The sequence below is a fragment of the Jaculus jaculus genome, chromosome 10 (assembly GCF_020740685.1).
Source record: "Jaculus jaculus isolate mJacJac1 chromosome 10, mJacJac1.mat.Y.cur, whole genome shotgun sequence".
Taxonomy (NCBI): domain Eukaryota; kingdom Metazoa; phylum Chordata; class Mammalia; order Rodentia; family Dipodidae; genus Jaculus; species Jaculus jaculus.
The window spans coordinates 95894982-95912792 of NC_059111.1; the positions used below are offsets into that span (position 1 = coordinate 95894982).

At 43.2% G+C, this 17811-nt stretch overlaps 1 protein-coding gene across 1 annotated transcript in view; it reads left to right on the forward strand.

The window, feature by feature from the left end:
• The window catches only part of Bpgm (bisphosphoglycerate mutase), a 28484-nt gene extending 13089 nt beyond the window's left edge, over positions 1 to 15395 (forward strand). The window contains exon 3 of the mRNA XM_004661194.2: positions 14443 to 15395. Coding sequence (XP_004661251.1) covers positions 14443 to 14621 — 179 coding nt within the window. The 3' untranslated portion in view covers positions 14622 to 15395. The remainder of the gene's footprint in view (positions 1 to 14442) is intronic.
• The last annotated feature ends 2416 nt before the right edge of the window (positions 15396 to 17811 follow it).

The following is a 17811-nucleotide window of genomic DNA, read 5'->3' on the forward strand; positions in this document are numbered from 1 at the left end:
CCGTGAATGGACTAGATAGTACTTTATTGTGTGAAGAAGAGTTGGGACTCTAATTAGAACAACAGCAAACTGAAATTCCAATTTTCAGTTTCTGCCAGAAGTTATATTCTATATAATGCTTTGTATAGAGGTGGAACTGAGATCTTACTGTGGCCAGGCTCCCTAACCCAAAGGGAAAGAGATTCCTTAAAGAAAAGTTCCTGCTGCTTAGTCCTATTTATTCTTCACCTATGTGCAAGCTTAGATCTCCAAGATTATTCTGTAGCCCCATCCCAGGGGCTCTCTCCTAAGTTATGATTCATTGCTTTCCTTTTTAAGGGAGTGAGGAAGAAGGTCTAACCAATAGTGATGAAAGAAACTTGCCATGGCAAGATGATGAGGTTAGATATTAAAAAAAAAAAACAAACACAAAAAAACAAACTTTTCTACATTTAAGAGAACAGTTTAAAGTGTTATTGATTTATTGAGAATGATCAAATGATTTGCCTGCCTTGGGAAATGATTTGCCTGCTCTTCAAGGGATTCCATATACCTACCATGTGCTCCTCCATCTGTACCTGTATTGGTGTCTTAGTGTTGCTGTAGGGAAGTACTGAAAACCAGCTGGCTTTCAACAACAGGAATGTCTTGAGGGAGCAGTTGTCGTGAATTCTAGACATTAGCAGGATTATCCGCTCCCTCCTGCAGGGATCTGGGGAGCGCCAGCAGTCTGCTGTTTGCCTTCACCCTTCCAGCCCTCCTCCTCTCTGTAGGGTGACTGCTCTTGTCCAGATTTCTTCTTTTAGTAAGGCTGTCAGTAATACTGAATTAGAATATACCCTGAGGACCTCACTTTAGCTTACATTCCCCCCCCACACCACCCAGTAAAGACCTGATTTCTCAATTAGATCACATCATGAGTTCCTAGAGGTTGAGGTTTTTGGGTTTTTTGGGTGTTTTTGTTTGTTTGTTTTAAGGTAGGGTCTCACTCTGGCCCAGGCTGACCTGGAATTCACTATGTAGTCTCAGGGTGGCCTCAAACTCTCAGCAATCCTCCTGCCTGTGCCTCCCAAATGTTGGGATTAAAGGTGTGCGCCACCACGCCTGGCAATAAATCTTTTTTTTTTTCCTCCCCAGGAATCCAATTCAACCCATAACGATAATTAAGAGAAATGAAAATTTCAGTATGGAACTTGTCAATAGACTTCTTTTTTTGTTTTTTTGAGGTAGGGTCTCACTCTAGCCCAGGCTGCTTGGAATTCACTATGGAGTCTCAGGGTGGCCCCGAACTCACGGCAATCCTCCTACCTCTGCCTCCCGAGTGCTGGGATTAAAGGTGTGTGCCACCACGCCCGGCTTGTCTATAGTCTTTAATAACAGCATATTCAAATGCCCGTTAACTAATCAGTGTGTGAATTTAATGTGCTATGCTCACAGGGTGGAATACAATTCAGCAGTAAAAGGAATGAAGCACTAATACATGATGTAACATAGATGAATGCTGAAATCATGATGCTGTGTGAAAGAAACTAGTCACAAAGGATCATATATTGTGGGATTTCTTTCCTGAAATGTCAGGATATGCAAGTCTGTCGGGGCAGAAATTAGAATACAGTTGCCTAGGACTGGGGAATGCAGGGGAACTTGAGAGTTGTTGATTGCTGAGTTTCTTGTTGGTGATAAAAGTATTCGAAAACTGTGGTGGCTCACAACTCTGTGATACACTACTAAATTACATGTGAATTAATATCCCATTAAAACTAAGGGATTCAAAGAAAGGCTTTGTCATTGTTGAATAAGAACACAGTAGTTTAGAGCAAGTATTTAGAAATGATAAACAGAAGTGCATAGAGTTGTAGGATGTATAGAAAAGTGAAAAACCCAGTTTTCCACTGGTACGGCAAGGGACTTGCAGAGCAGGCATTTGACCGTAAGCTGCTTACTGCTAGCGCTTCTTCCAGAGGCCTTTCAACAGTTGCATGTGTGGGACTGACTCAGTAACCTTTCAGAGGCTCACAACATTAAAATAACCTGAAGATAAGACTCCTGTTCTTAATACCATAGATAAACTTAATAGAAAATGTTTCATTTGAGGGATAATTGATTCAAACAGTGGAGTTGTTATGAAAGTTGTAGGAAAGACCTGCGTGGGAAGTGTGTGTATACAGAAAACAGCAGAGGCCTGGAAGATGCCTGCAGGGTAAGGGAAATGCTGCTGAAGGAGTTAGAAAATAGCATTGGTAGGTTTGGTGACCAGGGTGCGATGTTGGGGCTCACATGGAGGGGGTTATTTTATGCACAGGAAGAAGGCTGGGTTAGATTTTGGGATTATTTCATAAATTCATCATCTCTTATTTTAGGGGTCCTTTAAGTCATTCTCCATTAACCAACCTTCTCTTATCATGCATATTAAAATTAAAGCCCAAAGGCTGGTGCAATGGCTCAACAGTTAAGGTGCTTGCAAAGCCTAGTGACCTGGGTTCTACTCTCCAGCACCCACGTAGAGCCAGATGCACAGAGTGGCACATGCATCTGGAGTTTATTTGCAGCAGCTAGAAATCCTCGTGCTCCCACATTCATTCATTCATAGTCTCTTTCTGTGTGTGTGTGTGTGTGTGTGTGTGTCCAAGCGTTCTCATAGCTTAAGCTGGAGTCACAAAAGCCATATGGGATAGAGTCCACATTATAGGATCCAGTAAATTTGTGGAAAAAAAGTAACAATCAAGAGTTTCTTAAAAAAAAAAAATGACCAAAACTTTCAAAGCAACACGTGCCACGCCCGGTTGTTTCCAGCAGCACTCAACCACGTTGCAATGTGAGACATCACTGCAGCCTTGGTTTTGGATACAACGTGCCTATTTTGGGCTGAGCACATTACTGTGCCATGCTGAGCCAGTGGAAGCTGCTGGAAACACCTCCGCTCAGAGTTGAAACTGGTGTATGCTAGGAATCGCAGTGCTTGCGCTGCGCTCATGAAGGCGTCTGCTCTTCCGGAAACAGCAGTTTAATTACAAACAGCGAAGGCTAGTGTGTTCTTGCCATCACTTCTCAGCATGTCAGTGTCAAGCGCATCTTTGGATTTTGTATTGTGTTAGGATGTTTGATTTTAAGAATTGCTGTTTAAGGGGCTGGAGAGATGGCTCGGCAGCTGAGGCCTGCAGAGTCTGATGATGTGGGTTCAAGTCCCCAACACCCGCATAAAGCCAGATGCACCAAGTGGCACATGTTGTTTGCAGTAGCTAGAGGTCCTGGGCCATGCATTTTTTTTCTCTCTCTCTCTCTCTCTCTGCAAATAAAAATAGTTTTAAAAATTGCTCTTTGAGTTGCTGACTTGTCATACAAAAACCATTAAATGGATTTTGCTCTGGGATTGGGACAGAATTAACAACCATTTCTGAAGTGGCCCTAAACCTACTTACACTGTTGTGGACTGTGCATCTATGCAAGTAGCATCCTTAGCAGCGATGGTGACAAAATCAAAACCTCAGTCACTGGGAAACCATGAAGATGCTCTACATCCTGTGTATCAAGTATTCCGCCAGGATTTAGTTCTTTATGTAAAACTAAGCACACCTGTTGCATTAATTTGCAATTTTTTCATCTTTAATAAATAATGTAATTGTCTTGTAGAATGGCTTTACAATAATAAATTTAAATACATATTTGAGAATATGTATTTATTTGCAAGGAGAGAGAAAGAATGGGTGTGCCAGAGCCTCAACCACTACAAACAAACTCCAGATGCATGCGCCACTATGAGTATCTGGCTTAACGTGGGTACTGGGGAATTGAACCCAGGTCATTGGGCATTGAAAGCAAGCATCTTACCAGCTGAGCCATATTTCCAGCCCCATTTTATGATTTATTATCAGTAAATGTTTAATTGACATTTGTTATTTTATATACTTATATACCCAGAATTGTGTAGAAAGTTTTTCTGGCAGGAGCTGTGGAGACTGTTTAGTTGTTACAGTGCTTGCCTCAAAAACATGAGAACCTGAGTTCAGTTCCCAGAACCCCTGTGAAATGCTGGGTGTGCTGGTACGTGTGTGTAATCCTAGCCCGGGGAGGCAGAGACAGGAGGATCCCTAGAGCTGCTGGCTAGCTAGTCTAGTCTAATTATAGCGCTCCAGACCACTAGAAGGCCCTTTCTCAAAGGAGGTGGAAGATATTCCCGAGCCTGTCATCTGAGGTTGTCCTCTGGTCTCCACATACACGCATACATTCATGCATACATATGTATACATATGCATAAAAAGTCCTCTGGCAAAAAGGGGTTGTGAGTGGAAAGTTTTAAGATGCTCTGCTGTACATTACAGCTGTAAGAACGAAACATGACTGGCTTTCCAAGGTCTACAGAAGTAGTCTGTGATGTTTCATCTGTTAAGATTTCAGCCCTTTTAGCATTTTTTCCAGAAGTGTTCACTCGCCACAGTGGGAGCGCCGGTGTCAGTCCTGCGGTCCAGCCTCTGTATGTGCCTCGCTTCAGGAGCTCAGCTTACAGGGCTTCCTGTGGTATTTGATAATTCTCAACATGAAGGAAAGTATTTCGTTGATTTTTAGATGCTAACTTTTCTCAAAAAAAAAAAAAAAAAGTGATTTCCTCCTCCTTTAAGGGACAGTCTGACCTTCTCATGGTAATTGCCAGTTTGGGTAGGTGCAAGTATATTTTTGTTGTGGAAAAATCTCATAAAATTTACCACATTTCCAGTTTATACGTACTGTGGTTATGTGACCACACAAAGCCATTTTCTAGTTTATACCCATTATCTTAATGCAATTATTAACAATACCACCATTTACTTTCAGAATTACCCCAGCTCAAATGGTGAACTATATAGTCACCTTACTGTATAGACATTAGCTTCCACCAGAAATGCACATAATCAGAGTCCATATTTCCAGTAAATACAACAGTTATCAATTTTTTAAGATTCATTTATTTGCAAGCAGATACACACACACACACACACACACACACACACACACACACGGAGACAATGAGAATGAGAATGAATATGGATGCACCAGGGCCTCCAGCCAGTGCATATGAACTCCTGATGCATGCACCACTTTGTGCATCTGGCTTATGTGGGTCCTGGACAATTGAACGTATTAGGCTTTGCAGGAAAGCACCTTAAACATTGAGCTCTCTCTCCAGCCCCTTGGTTATCAATTTTTTTTGTTTTGTTTTTCAAGGTAGGGTCTCACTGTAGCTCAGGCTGACCTGGAATTTACTATGTAGTCTCAGGGTGGCCTTGAACTCATGATGATCCTCCTACCTCTGCCTCCTGAGTGCTGGGATTAAAGGCATTCTCCACCACACCCGGCAATTTTTAATGTGGGTTTTAAGAATAGATTTTATTTATTGTTTGTTTATTATTTGAGAGAGAGACAGATAGAGGGAATAGGCATGCCAGGTCATCCAGCCAGTGCAAACAGACTCCAGACGCACGCACCCACTTTGTGCATCTGGCTTTTGCGGGGCCCAGCAGAATAGAACCTGAGTCCTTTTGCTGGCAAGTGCCTTAACTGCTAAGTCATCTCTCCAGCCCTAATCTTGGTTTTTAAATAGTGTTGCTATTGCAGATTCACCTTATCCCTAGTCACGTTTTCTACGTGCATTTATGTAAAGATCCTCCCCTACTACATGAGCTCTACCTTGTCCCTACATTGCTTGGCCAACTTTTAAAGTGCTTGTGCTGCTGCTTGGAAGGAGTGTGGTAACTGATAGTCAGTGGCTGCATACTGTCCTACCTAAAATTTTAGGAAGAAGGGTAACCGCAGTTCAATGATGAGACCGTAGGCCTCTCTTCTGGAGTTAGAAGAGGGTTTGCTAAGGGCGTGCTCGCCTTGCTCTGCTGCTCTCTGGTCTCCATGCAGTGGTGCCTGTGTACCTGAGCGGTGGGATGTGGGAACAGGAGGTTGGTTCTCAGGGTGGCAGGCTGTTCTCAAGTGTTTGGTACGGTGGCTTTGTTGTCTAGGCAGTCAGATGCAGACTGACTTGCCTTTCACATGTGAGAAAGAAGACAGGTGCTATTATAGGCAGACGAAACCCAGACCAGCCTCAGGTGACTTGGCCATTATCATAATTAGTCAGAATCCAGTTCACTCAGTTTCTACACACAGTTGCTACCCTAACATGTTTTAAGCTTTGTCCTCCATCCCCTTTCTTGAATCCCTTTAGACCTTTCTCCTTCCAGCATTTTGTCCCTCTCTGCCTCTGCTGTCCCCTCCTCCTAACAGCCCTTTCTCCCTTTCTATTTGTACATATATATTTGTGAGCAATGAGAGAGAATGGGCATATCTGGGCCTCTAGCTGCTGCAAACAAACTCCAGATGCATGCACCACTTTGTGCACCTGGCTTTATGTGGGTACTGGGTAACTGAACCCATATCATCAGGCTTTGCAAGAAAGGGCCTTAACTGCTGAGCCATCTCTTTAGCCCATCCCTTTTTTTTTTTTTTTTCCTCTCAAGGCAGGGTCTCACTCTAGTCCGGGCTGACCTGGAATTCACCATGTAGTTTCAGGGTGGCCTTGTACTCACAGTGATCCTCCTACCTCTGCCTCCCGAGTGCTGGGATTAAAGGCGTGTGCCACCACGCCCGGCTTAATCCTTTCTTATTCTTTATTCATAACATTGCTTTGCAAATAGCTGAGTCAAGAACCTCTTTGGCAGGTATACCATTAAAAAACTTTAGTACAATGAATTGAGAGTCTTTCTACTGCTATTGTAACGTTGTGGTCTGTGACTGGCACTCCCTGGCACAGCTATGCAAAGAAGCCTTTTAAAGTGGAGCTCATGCCTGCCAAGCCCAGTCCTCGAAACTTTACATACATACTGTGTATATATATGTATATATATATAGTTTAATGTAGAAACTAGAATGTGACTCTTTTTTTTATTAATTTTTATTTATTTATTTGAGAGTGACAGACACAGAGAGAAAAATAGAGGGAGAGAGAGAGAATGGGCACGCCAGGGCTTCCAGCCTCTGCAAACGAACTCCAGATGTGTGCACCCCCTTGTGCATCTGGCTAACGTGGGACCTGGGGAACCGAGCCTCGAACCGGGGTCCTTAGGCTTCACAGGCAAGCGCTCAACCGCTAAGCCATCTCTCCAGCCCTAGAATGTGACTCTTAAATCTTTGGAAAGTGGCTAAATACTATGTTTCATTCTGCTGCTTAAGGGTACCTAAATCATATTTATTATTTTTAGTTTTAAAAATATTTCTTACTTATTAGTGAGAATGGACATGCCAGGGCCTCTAGCTACAGCATGCGAACTCCAGACACATGTGCCAACTTGTGCATCTGGTTTATGTGGGTACTGGGGAATTGAACCTGGATCCTTAGCTTGGCAGGCAAACACCTTAACCACTAATCCAGCCCTGCGACAAACTTCTTGACTGAGGAAGATGGCTTCTAGCATGCCCATTGATTTGTTGATATTATATCCGTGCTTATAAATTGTATGATTGAAGTTGCTTCACTTTAAAAAATTTTTTTTGTTTATTTATTTATTTGAAAGTGATAAAGAGGCAGAGAGAGAGAGAGGGAGGGAGAGGGAGGGCACGCCAGGATCTCCAGCCACTGCAAATGAACTCCAGACACATGTGCCCCCTTGTGCATATGGCTAACGTGGGTCCTGGGGAATCGAGCCTTGAACCTAGGTCCTTAGGCTTCACAGGCAAGCGCTTAACCACTAAGCCATCTCTCCAGCCCTGCTTTACTTTTAATCTGACAGTTGTCAGTACTTCTAGGAGAAAGAAGACAATTCAGCAAATATCTAATAATAAAATTCCCTTTAAAGGAATGACTTCGCTGACTTTTGAGGACATAAATAATTACCAGGTTAGATAAGATAAATCCAGGCTCAAGCAGCACCTGATTCCACTTGGCTCAAGCATGCTTTTCACAAAACACCAAGGAAATTTCTGACATAGGCCTAGTACCCAACACCCTGTTCCACAGTGACCCAGACAGAGGTATGTTTTTCTTGTGGTTGGCATAGGCACTTCCTGTTTGTTTCTTGCTGGTCCACATTGAAGGAAAAGCTGGGCACCAAACTGAGCATTGGTGTATAGTCAGTCTGCACCTTGCCTGAGGAACTAGATTGTTCATTCTGAGCTCAAGTACAGGACTGGGACAGCTTGCAGTTTGGAATGAGTGGCAGGCAAGAAGCTCATGTAAGACAGACAGGTGTCCCTGAAGAGACTTGTGCAGCTTGGCACCTAGCCAAGCAAAGAACCGGTGACAGGAAATTAGAGAACTGGGAGGAAAGGTCAGCTGGAGCTAGCCGTGGAGACTGGGGACTAAGGTGTTTGTCACCTTTGGCATTTAGTGTGATATTTTCAAGCAGCAAATTCAAGCCTCTTTTCTGGGAGACATAGTTGCTAAATGGTATGGTTGCACTTTATTTAAGTGTACTAAATCTATAGAAACCTTCATTTTTAAACTTTATTACATCCCTAACTATAAAATTAGAAGTAGAATGAATTCTTTGTCTTCTTGTAAACTAGAGGCCGGTATCGTGTTTTAATACTTAAAAGCTCATTTTAATTGTTTCCTCCAGTCCATCTTTTAAGCTGCACATATGTAACATCGAAAGTTTAAAGAACTCAAATTAAAAATTGGTGGATTATTTATGAAGTCCAGAATCTCTTCCTTCAGCTCACACTGGTGATAGACAGGTCCAGAAATCTCACCACCCATCATCTGGATAGAATCCAAATTGTGACAGTGTGGCCCGAGAAGGGAAATGGGTGAGATCTCACAGTTGAATGAACTGACTAGAGCTGTTTCTTTTTGGTTGAAGTCTCAAAATGTAGGCATGGCAGAATTGATCTCCTTCTGTCCTGTAACAAATATTCTTGGGCTCTAAATGTCTCTTCTTCTGTTTCCTGGCATCAGAGACTTTCATCAGTTTGGAGAAAACCAGGACAAGTAGAACACACTTAACCTGACCTGTTGACTTATTAGCACCGGCTGTGAACAGCTTTCTGTTCCAGTCTCAGAACCATTTAAGCCCCCTTTTTTTCTTCTTGTTACGTTCATAATGGGAACACAGTGTTAAACAAGGCTCCAACAGTGAAGGAGTAGATTTAATTTGGAAGCCAAAAAAGCTAGAATGCATTCAATTCTGTGTGCCTGGAGGCCACTCGATCAGGTCCTGCTTTGGGCCCAAAGGCAACGGTAGCGCCTTCACATTAATTGGGCACACACTGTCCTGTCACCTCACATGCTCCTTCTGGTCTCTTTCGGAAATTTCACCCAACTGTACAACTGACAAGAGTCCTTGGAGAGCTTTGTACACAGAGCTTTGTTATAGAAGCTTTGTGCTTTGGAATTTTTAATTAACATTTTGACCTTCAGTTACATGTAAAAAGTATGTTCATATAATAAATAAAGTTGTAATGTATTTAGTGGAGTTTTTAGCTTGGTAGTTTCTGGCTCCTAGTTCAATAGTTATTAAATCCTGGCAGTGGTCAGGCACTGCTTTAAGAACCCAAGGCATAGAAGAATGGGCACAACATGGTTCCTGTTCTCAGGGCCGTGGTCACCCGGGTTTCCGCCACCCCTCCCCAGGTTAGCCAGAAGCACCCGCAGCCTGTGCTTTGGTTCCTATCCCTGCTACCTGGGAGAGGGTGCTTGTAGATACAAATCTAACTTTCTGAAGTTAATTCTATGTGCAGAAAATGAAGTAGTCTGAATTTATCCCCATTGTTCATTAAGGTATAGCCCCCCCCCCCCCGACTTACCCACAAGCTTCCATTCTTTCTTTCTTGAAATATCACAGTCATTTCAGCTGACTGTAGTGAACTTCTAGATGCTGCTACACAAAAATTCAAGAATCAAAGACATGGGCTGGAGAGATGGCTTCACGGTTAAGTGCTTGCCTGTGAAGCCTAAGGACCCCAGTTTGAGGTTTGTTTCCCCAGAACCCATGTTAGCCAGATGCACAAGGGGGCGCACGCATCTGGAGTTCATTTGCAGTGGCTGGAGGCCCTGGCGCGCCCATTCTCCCCCTCTCTCCCCCTCTCCCTCTCTCTCTCTCTCTCTCTCTCTGCCTCTTTCTCTGTCACTCTCAAATAAATAAATAAAAATGAATTAAAAAAAAAATCAAAGACAGGCCAGGGACCACCTGTAACCCCAGTCCTCCAGAAGAGGCTGAAATCAGAGGATCTTGAGTTCAGGGCCACCCTAGGCCATATAATGAGACCAAGAGAATTCCAGACAGATTATACAAGGAGATGGTCACAGAAGAATAGTGGAGAAGTGGAAATACAGTGTGAGAACTTGGCACTTGGACTCAGCATTTAAAAAAAAAAAAAAAAAAAAAGCCAGAGGCTGAGGATGTAGTCCAGTGGACAGAATGGCTTGCCTGGGATGCCCGGAGCCCTGAGTTCATGGTGGCCCATGCCAACACTCGGGAGGTGGAGACAGTCATCCTTGGCTATGCAGTGAGTTAAAAGATGGCCTAGAATACGGAAGACCCTGTTTCAAAGACAGAAACATCTGAGCCAGTTATCAGGGCATCAGGGGATGAGATATTTGACCACCCATTTTAACTTTATATAATGTCCCAGTGAATGAGTTTATTGCATAGTTTAGTGGTAATTCAGTTTGGTTTAATCCAGTGCAGCTGCAATGGAAGAAAGTAGTGTATGCCAGAAGTTAGCAATGAGTAATCGCTTCCTGGGGTTTTTCTTAATTTGCTATTTTTAAATGTCAGTTGCTTAAGTCTCATTGACTGATTATTAACCAGTCTGGGTATTTTAAATATTTGTACATAATTAGTCTTCTGTGTGAATAGCTTCAGTAGTCATTAAAGTGGAACATTAACTTTGTTTATTAGAAACACATCCTTTTTTTGAGCATTTGTTCTTTTGTTGGTGAAATATAGTCCTGATGGCTTTTGGTTAGCGGGCTCACACAAAAATGGGTCTTCAGGCCGTGGGCATGAACTTGAAAGTGATTAGTGAGAGGACCCGCTGAATCTGGTTCCGTCTGAGACCGTGATCACACACGTCCCATGTGGTATGGCCCTAGGCACATAGTGCAGATAAAGAACAGGTTTGCACGGCTATAGGCGGTAACCCCCAAACCACCATCACCCCCATGCTTACCTACTTTAAGAAGCTTAGGCACTCCTGCCTGTCCAGGAAACCCTGGGTGCCGATGTCCACTTAGAACTAGCTTTTACCAGGGCAGAGCAGAAACCCAAACATTGTCTCTCACCTTTGGTGATGGAAATAACTGTGGACAAGTCAGATGACTAGGGTTTTAACTCCTGGGACCTGGAAGTGAAAAACAAAACAGGAACAGGTCCGTTTTTTTACCTTTAACAGTCTTGTGACTTGAACATGTTCTTTAACAACTTTATTGTGGCATAAACCACGTAAAATTCACCAGTGGAGGGTATAAATCAGTAGCTTTTAATATGTAGTAGGCCCTCAGGCATGGAGTGTTATTTCAGAAGACCCTGTAAATGACAAAATCTCTGGATGCTCAAGTCCCTTATGTGGATAATAGCATGGTATTTGTATGCAACCTGTACGCATCTTCCCATATACTTTACATTTCTTCTGGATTACTTACCATGCTTAGAACCATTTGTTATACTGTCTCTTTTGTTATATTGTCTTTTTCAGGAAATGATGGGGACAAAAAGTCTGGAACTATCGGATCCAGGTGCAGATTTTTTTCCCCCAGAATATTGTCTCTCTGTGGTTGATTGAATCTATGGATGAGAAACCATCAGGTTTGGAGGGCTGAGAGAGTAATAGATCTGCCTGCTGGAGACTTAAGTAGCCAACTCAATCTTAATTTAAAAAAAAATACTTGGGGCTGGAGAGGTGGCTTAGCAGTTAAGGTACTTCTCTGCAAAGCCTAAGGACACAGGTTCAATTCCCCAGTACCCATGTAAGCCAAATGCACAGTGGCTCGTGCATTTGGAGTTTATTTGCAGCAGTTGGAGGTCCTGGCATGCCCATTCTCATTCCCTCTCTCTCTGCTTGCAAATAAAAGAATAAATACTAAAATAAAAAAAAAAATACTTGAGGCTGTAGGGGACATACATCTACATTCAAACCACCACATCCTGCCCCTGGCCCCCATTTACTCAGGATCGCCTCACAGTGCAAAATGCACTCAGCCCAACCTTACTGTCCACATCGTCTTTACCAACTTTGTTCAGAAGTCTGAAGTTTCATCTGAGATTCAAGACCATCTCTTACTGTGAGCACTGTAAAATCAAAACACAAGTTACATACTTCCCCTGGATTTGAGAGTAAGAAGCTCTAGATTCTAGAGCCTTCTTGGCCATCTGTTACCCATGTCCTCTGTCCAGGGGAGGCATGTGACAGCTGCTGCATAGCCAGCCAGCTGACTCTTCTCACCTCATGGAGTCAGAAGCCTCTAGACTCCAGAGCCGTCATCTGCACAGTGAGCAGCTGAAAGTCTGTCTGCTGTGTGTCTGTTCTTGTCTCTGCTGATGGTGGTAATCCCGTGTGAGGGTGCGGACTGGGCAGGGCTAAGCAGTGGCTTTTAGTAGTGTTCTAAGTCTTCACCCTAGAAGGAGAGAAGAACCGCCTACCACAGAGAATGCTGCGCTCTCCTGGGTGCTGTTTCTCCTATCCTACAATCTTTTATTTGTGTGTGTGTTTGAGGTGGGTGTGTCAGAGGTCCAGAAAAGTTAATTTCCTAAGATGGGCAGCCTATTGGAACGAGGAAGGTAGTGCGCGCCGTTTGGCATCACCATCCAGTTGTGTCTGGAAGAATGCGAAATGAACACACAACACACAAAATACGATTTAAAGGAGGATCAGGGATGCATTTGAGTGCTCCTCAAACTGAGTGTACTAGCAGCTTTTCTTCAGTTTCAGACAGTGAAAGCTATGGGGAGTCTGAGCATAAGACAGTCTGTCACAAGTTTGGATCAGATCAGGTCATGAGTTGTGTTTATCAGGAAATCTTTGGAGAACTTGTGAAATCCTTATCTTCCAGAAGCTACACCCAAGGTGCACAGTCTTCTGTGTCCTCAGGCTTAGCCCGTGCAGAGATTAACCTTTTGTCAATTAGTTTGATATCCACAATCATTTAATAGCTGTTTGAGTGTGGCTAGCTTATGCATAAGAGTTACCAAGTAGCTCTTCTGGGAGTGCAGGTAAAATTGTAAAGATCCAGTGCACTGTGTCCATGACTTGACTGTGCTCTTTTTTTTTAGAGGGGGGAGGGGGGGAGGGAGAAAAGAGGCAGGGGGAGGGGGGAGGGAAGGAGGGAGAGAATGGGCATGTTAGGGCCTCCAGCCACTGCAAATGAACTCCAGACGCATGCACCACCTTGTGTATCTGGCTTATGTGGGTCTTGGGGAATCAAACCGAGGTCCTTTGGCTTTGCAGGTGCACACCTTAACCACTAGGCAATCTCTTCAGCCCTATGCTCATATTTTTGACCAGCGGCTAATTAAAATGACAAAGTGCATTGATAACTAACTGGTAGTAACTTATCCTGCCACCATTATGTGAACACAGACCCTTGGACTCTCCTCAGACTTTTTCACCTCCAATTCTTTCTTCATGCCTTCTCTTTGCCTATTGTGAAACTCGGAGACCTGAGAGATGTCACATCATATTTAGCATTATCAAAGTAATAGATCCAGGTGCCTGGGTTTGAATCCAGGCTCTGCCATTTACTCTGTGTGGGGTCTTGAGCTGTTTACTTAAATTTTCTATGCCAGAACCTGTTACAAGGAGAAGATAATAGCTTGTAGACTCATTGGATGGGTGTGATTAATAAAAGGGTTAATATATAATTCATATAGTATAATATAGTATTAGCTTTTTCTTGTTTAAAGTAATTCTAATAATAAGAATATTACTAACTCTTTTTGTCAGTTGAATTGCCCATAACTTTCTTATATTTAAATAGGACTAAAGGTGACCTGTTCACTATACATACCTTCTCCTCTTGGCAGTTGAGGTGTTAAGGGGCAAGAGACTAAGGACTTGTTTCCAAGACAGGTTGACAAGTCCTTTCCTGATTCTCCTGGCCTATGCTTCCTGAGCACCTAAGGGAAAGTCCTTGCTTGAATGGGTGTAGCCCAGGGTACTTTAAGCTCATTTAGTTTGGAAAACCAACTGTTTTCTAGTTTAAAAAAAAAAAAATTGCTTCAATGACTAATAAAAAGCCTTGATTTTAAGACTTGCTGATTGCTTTTTAAGACTCGATGATAGTTTTTCATTCCTTTCAGATTTGGATAGAAAACAGCCTGAACTAGAATGTCTGTATTGTTCTCAGACTTAGCATACTGTCTAAGCTTTCTGTTTTTAATTTCTAGAAAGTTCTTGGTGTCCTGGAATTGTAAGTGGAGGCTTTCACAGTGTGTGGCATGGCTTCATATGAGACCAAGTCAGTGCCCTCCCGAGTAGGTAACATTCTTCCTTCTCTCCTACCAACAGGTATCTCCGATGAAGACATCGTCAACATCACTCTTCCCACAGGAGTCCCGATTCTGCTGGAGCTGGATGAGAACCTGCATGCCGTTGGGCCTCACCAGTTTCTGGGTGACCAGGAGGCCATCCGAGCGGCCATCAAGAAAGTGGAGGATCAAGGAAAAGTGAAAGACAGCAAAAAATAAAGTCCTCCCGAGCCAGGAATCAATGCAGACGATGACATGCAGTGTGTGACGGGTGCTCATTTATTTCTCTCTGCCTTTTCTCTGATTTTCCACATTTTTTTCCAAGGCTAAGTTGTGGAGTAGTTTCTGAAGATAACTAGGCCACTTCAGATGAGGGTTTAGGATGCTGACCTACTTATGTCACAAGCCTAGGAGTTAGTTTTCCTGCTAGTTCTGTTTGAATTTAGTCGTTAAACGAGGAACCAGGAGGGTTTAATCAAAGTTATCTTACGCATTTCTGAGGCAGGAGGGTAACCAGTGCGGATGAAGTTTAAAGTATTTATCAGCTAGTAAATCATTCCTGAGTCACCACCAACTGGCACTATGCCAACAAGTGTTCACATTTTTATTTAGTAAGACTTTCTGAGATGTTAGTAAGGCTTACTGGGTATGTTCTGCATAAATATTTATTACTAGTACTTTTCTCTAGGAAAAGGGATGCTTTGGTAGTCAAGACTAAGGACCCATTAAATGGAAAAGTCACTGATGGGTCCTTTCCAGAAGCCACCAGCCACCTTCACAATAGTAGCACCAAGGTCCTTTTAACTCCGCAGCTCAGAGTCACCCTTTGTTTGACATTCGGAGTAGTTCTTCTTCTGCCGTCAGAATGAGCAGTCCCTAGACAGCCACGGCTGCTGATGTTCTTTTTATTTTTGTGCATTACTGAACTTTGATCTTTAGATACTTACAATCGGTTTAAAATAAAGCTCTGTGACTGCAGGTGACATCCTCAAAGTGTCTCTGACTGTGTGGTACATTTTAGGCAGGCCTGTGAACCTGTCTTGAACCCTTACCTGTGGGGGGAATTCAGACCACTGAATCTAAGGGGAATATAGAACACCTGAAATAGAAGACTTTATTTGGCAGCATTTAAAAACTTACTGACGGGCTGGAGAGATGGCTTAGTGAATAAGGCACTTGTCTGCAAAAACCTAAAGACCCAGGTTCAATTCCTCAGTGCCCATGTTAAGCCAAATGCACAAGGTGGCATATGCATCTGAAGTTTGCTTGCAGCGGCTGAAGGCCCTGGGGCACCCATTCCCATTCTTTTTTTCTCTCTCAAATAAATAAAATGTTAAACTTACAACTTTCATACATGTATGTAATATATTTTGATCATAATTCCCTCCCATTACTTTCCCCTCCCCCTTTCACTGATTCCCTTCTTTCCAACTAGTCCTTCTATTTTGATGTCTTGATTTCTTTTGCTGCCTTCCATCATCCATGAAGACATGTTGGTGGACCCAGTATTGTGCAGGCAAAGAAAAGTGTTTTGTGATCATGAACACAACCACTTCATGTCCAAGAACAAAGCACTTCTCCCATTTCTCCTCCTCCTCTTCCTCCTTTTCTTGTGAATTTATGTATTTTTTTATTTGCAGAGGAAGAGTGTGAAAGAATGGGTGTGTCAGGGTCTCTTACTGCTTCAAACGAATACATGGGTACTGGGGAATTGAACCCAGGCCGGCAGGTTTTGCAAGCAAGCAAGCGCCTTTAACCACTGAGCCATCCCCACCCCCAGCCCGGGCCCTTACATTCTTTCTGCCCTTTCTTCCACACTGCTCCCTGAGTCTTGCAGGATGTGACAGAGATGTCTCCCTGAGTGCTGAGCAACTGTCACTTCTCAGCACTTCTGGCAAATTTTGAATCTCTGCAGAAATCATCACCATCTGCAAAAAGAAGCTTCTCAGACCAAAAGGAGAGCAGCAGTAACCCATGGGCAGTTTGATGGACACACCACCTTCATTTATATTTGGCAAAATTAAAGGCTGAATTAAAGTCAGTCCTTTCTTCCATAGTTGGAAAGTTTTATTTATTCAAAAATTCTATGGTTGAATATGTCCCCCAGATGATCATGTGTTAGAGACGTAATTTCCGAATCCCCATAATAGTGGATTTGGAAGTGGGACCTTTAGTAGGCAATTAGGACTGGGTGAGCACATGAAAGTGGGAATCCCATGGTGGCATGAGCCTTGCTCTGCTTCGCAGTGTTCCGCCCTCTGCTATGTTAGCATGGTAAGGTGTCCCCGCCAGATCCCAGCACCATGCTTTTGGACTTCTCAGCCTCCAGAACCATGAGCTAATTAACCTCTCTTCTTTACAAATAGATTATCCTATTACAGTAACAAGTGAAGACGGGCAGTGTAATCTAGCTGTTTAATGTAGCCTTTAAGACCCTAGTTGTTTAAGTTGCCCCCCCCCCCCACTTTTTAATTTTTTTTTTTAAATTTATTTATTTGAGAGCAACAGACATAGAAAGACAGATACAGGGAGAGAGAGAGAATGGGCGCACCAGGGCTTCCAGCCTCTGCAAACGAACTCCAGACACGTGCGCCCCCTTGTGCATCTGGCTAACGTGGGACCTGGGGAACCGAGCCTCGAACTGGGGTCCTTAGGCTTCACAGGCAAGCGCTTAACCACTAAGCCATCTGTCCAGCCCCCCACACTTTTTAAAATGCAACCTGGAACTCTACTACCACTTCCAGTATATATGTAATAGAAGCAGAATTTACTTGCCTTTTATTTGACTTGGGGAGGACCATTCAGTATGATTCAACAGTACATAAAAAGATCTTAGTTGGGCATGGTGGTGCACGCCCGTTAACCCCAGGCAGAGGTAGGAGGATCACTGAGTTCAAGGTCACCTTGAGGACTACATAGTGAATTCCAGGCCAGTCTAGACTAAAGAGAGACCCTTTGTTACTATTGTTGAACCAGAAGTATTTGTATGAACATGTATATGTTTTTATGTGTGTATTTTCCCTCTTTTTCTCCCCAGACCTCCCCATTGGCCTAAGCCTACAAGCTTTAACCACCAGCTATTAGCACGTTTACTCCCTCAGTTCCAAAGTATGTTTTCACAGAACTAAGGATGTTTGGGAAAATGGCCCAGGAGTGAGGCAGATAAAACAAAGTGAGCCTGGAATGTCCCAGTGGGAAGACGCCCAGAGACTAATGAGAGACAAAAGCTGGCTTAAAGGACAAAATTAAGGACTATTTGAAATAAAATTTAAAAGGAACAATCGTAATGTGTTTTAGAACATTGAGTTTTAAGATAAGCAATAGGGCTGGAAAGATGGCTTAGTGGCTAAGGTGCTTGCCTATGAAGCCAAAGACCCGGGCTTGTTTCCCCAGTACCCACGTAAGCCAG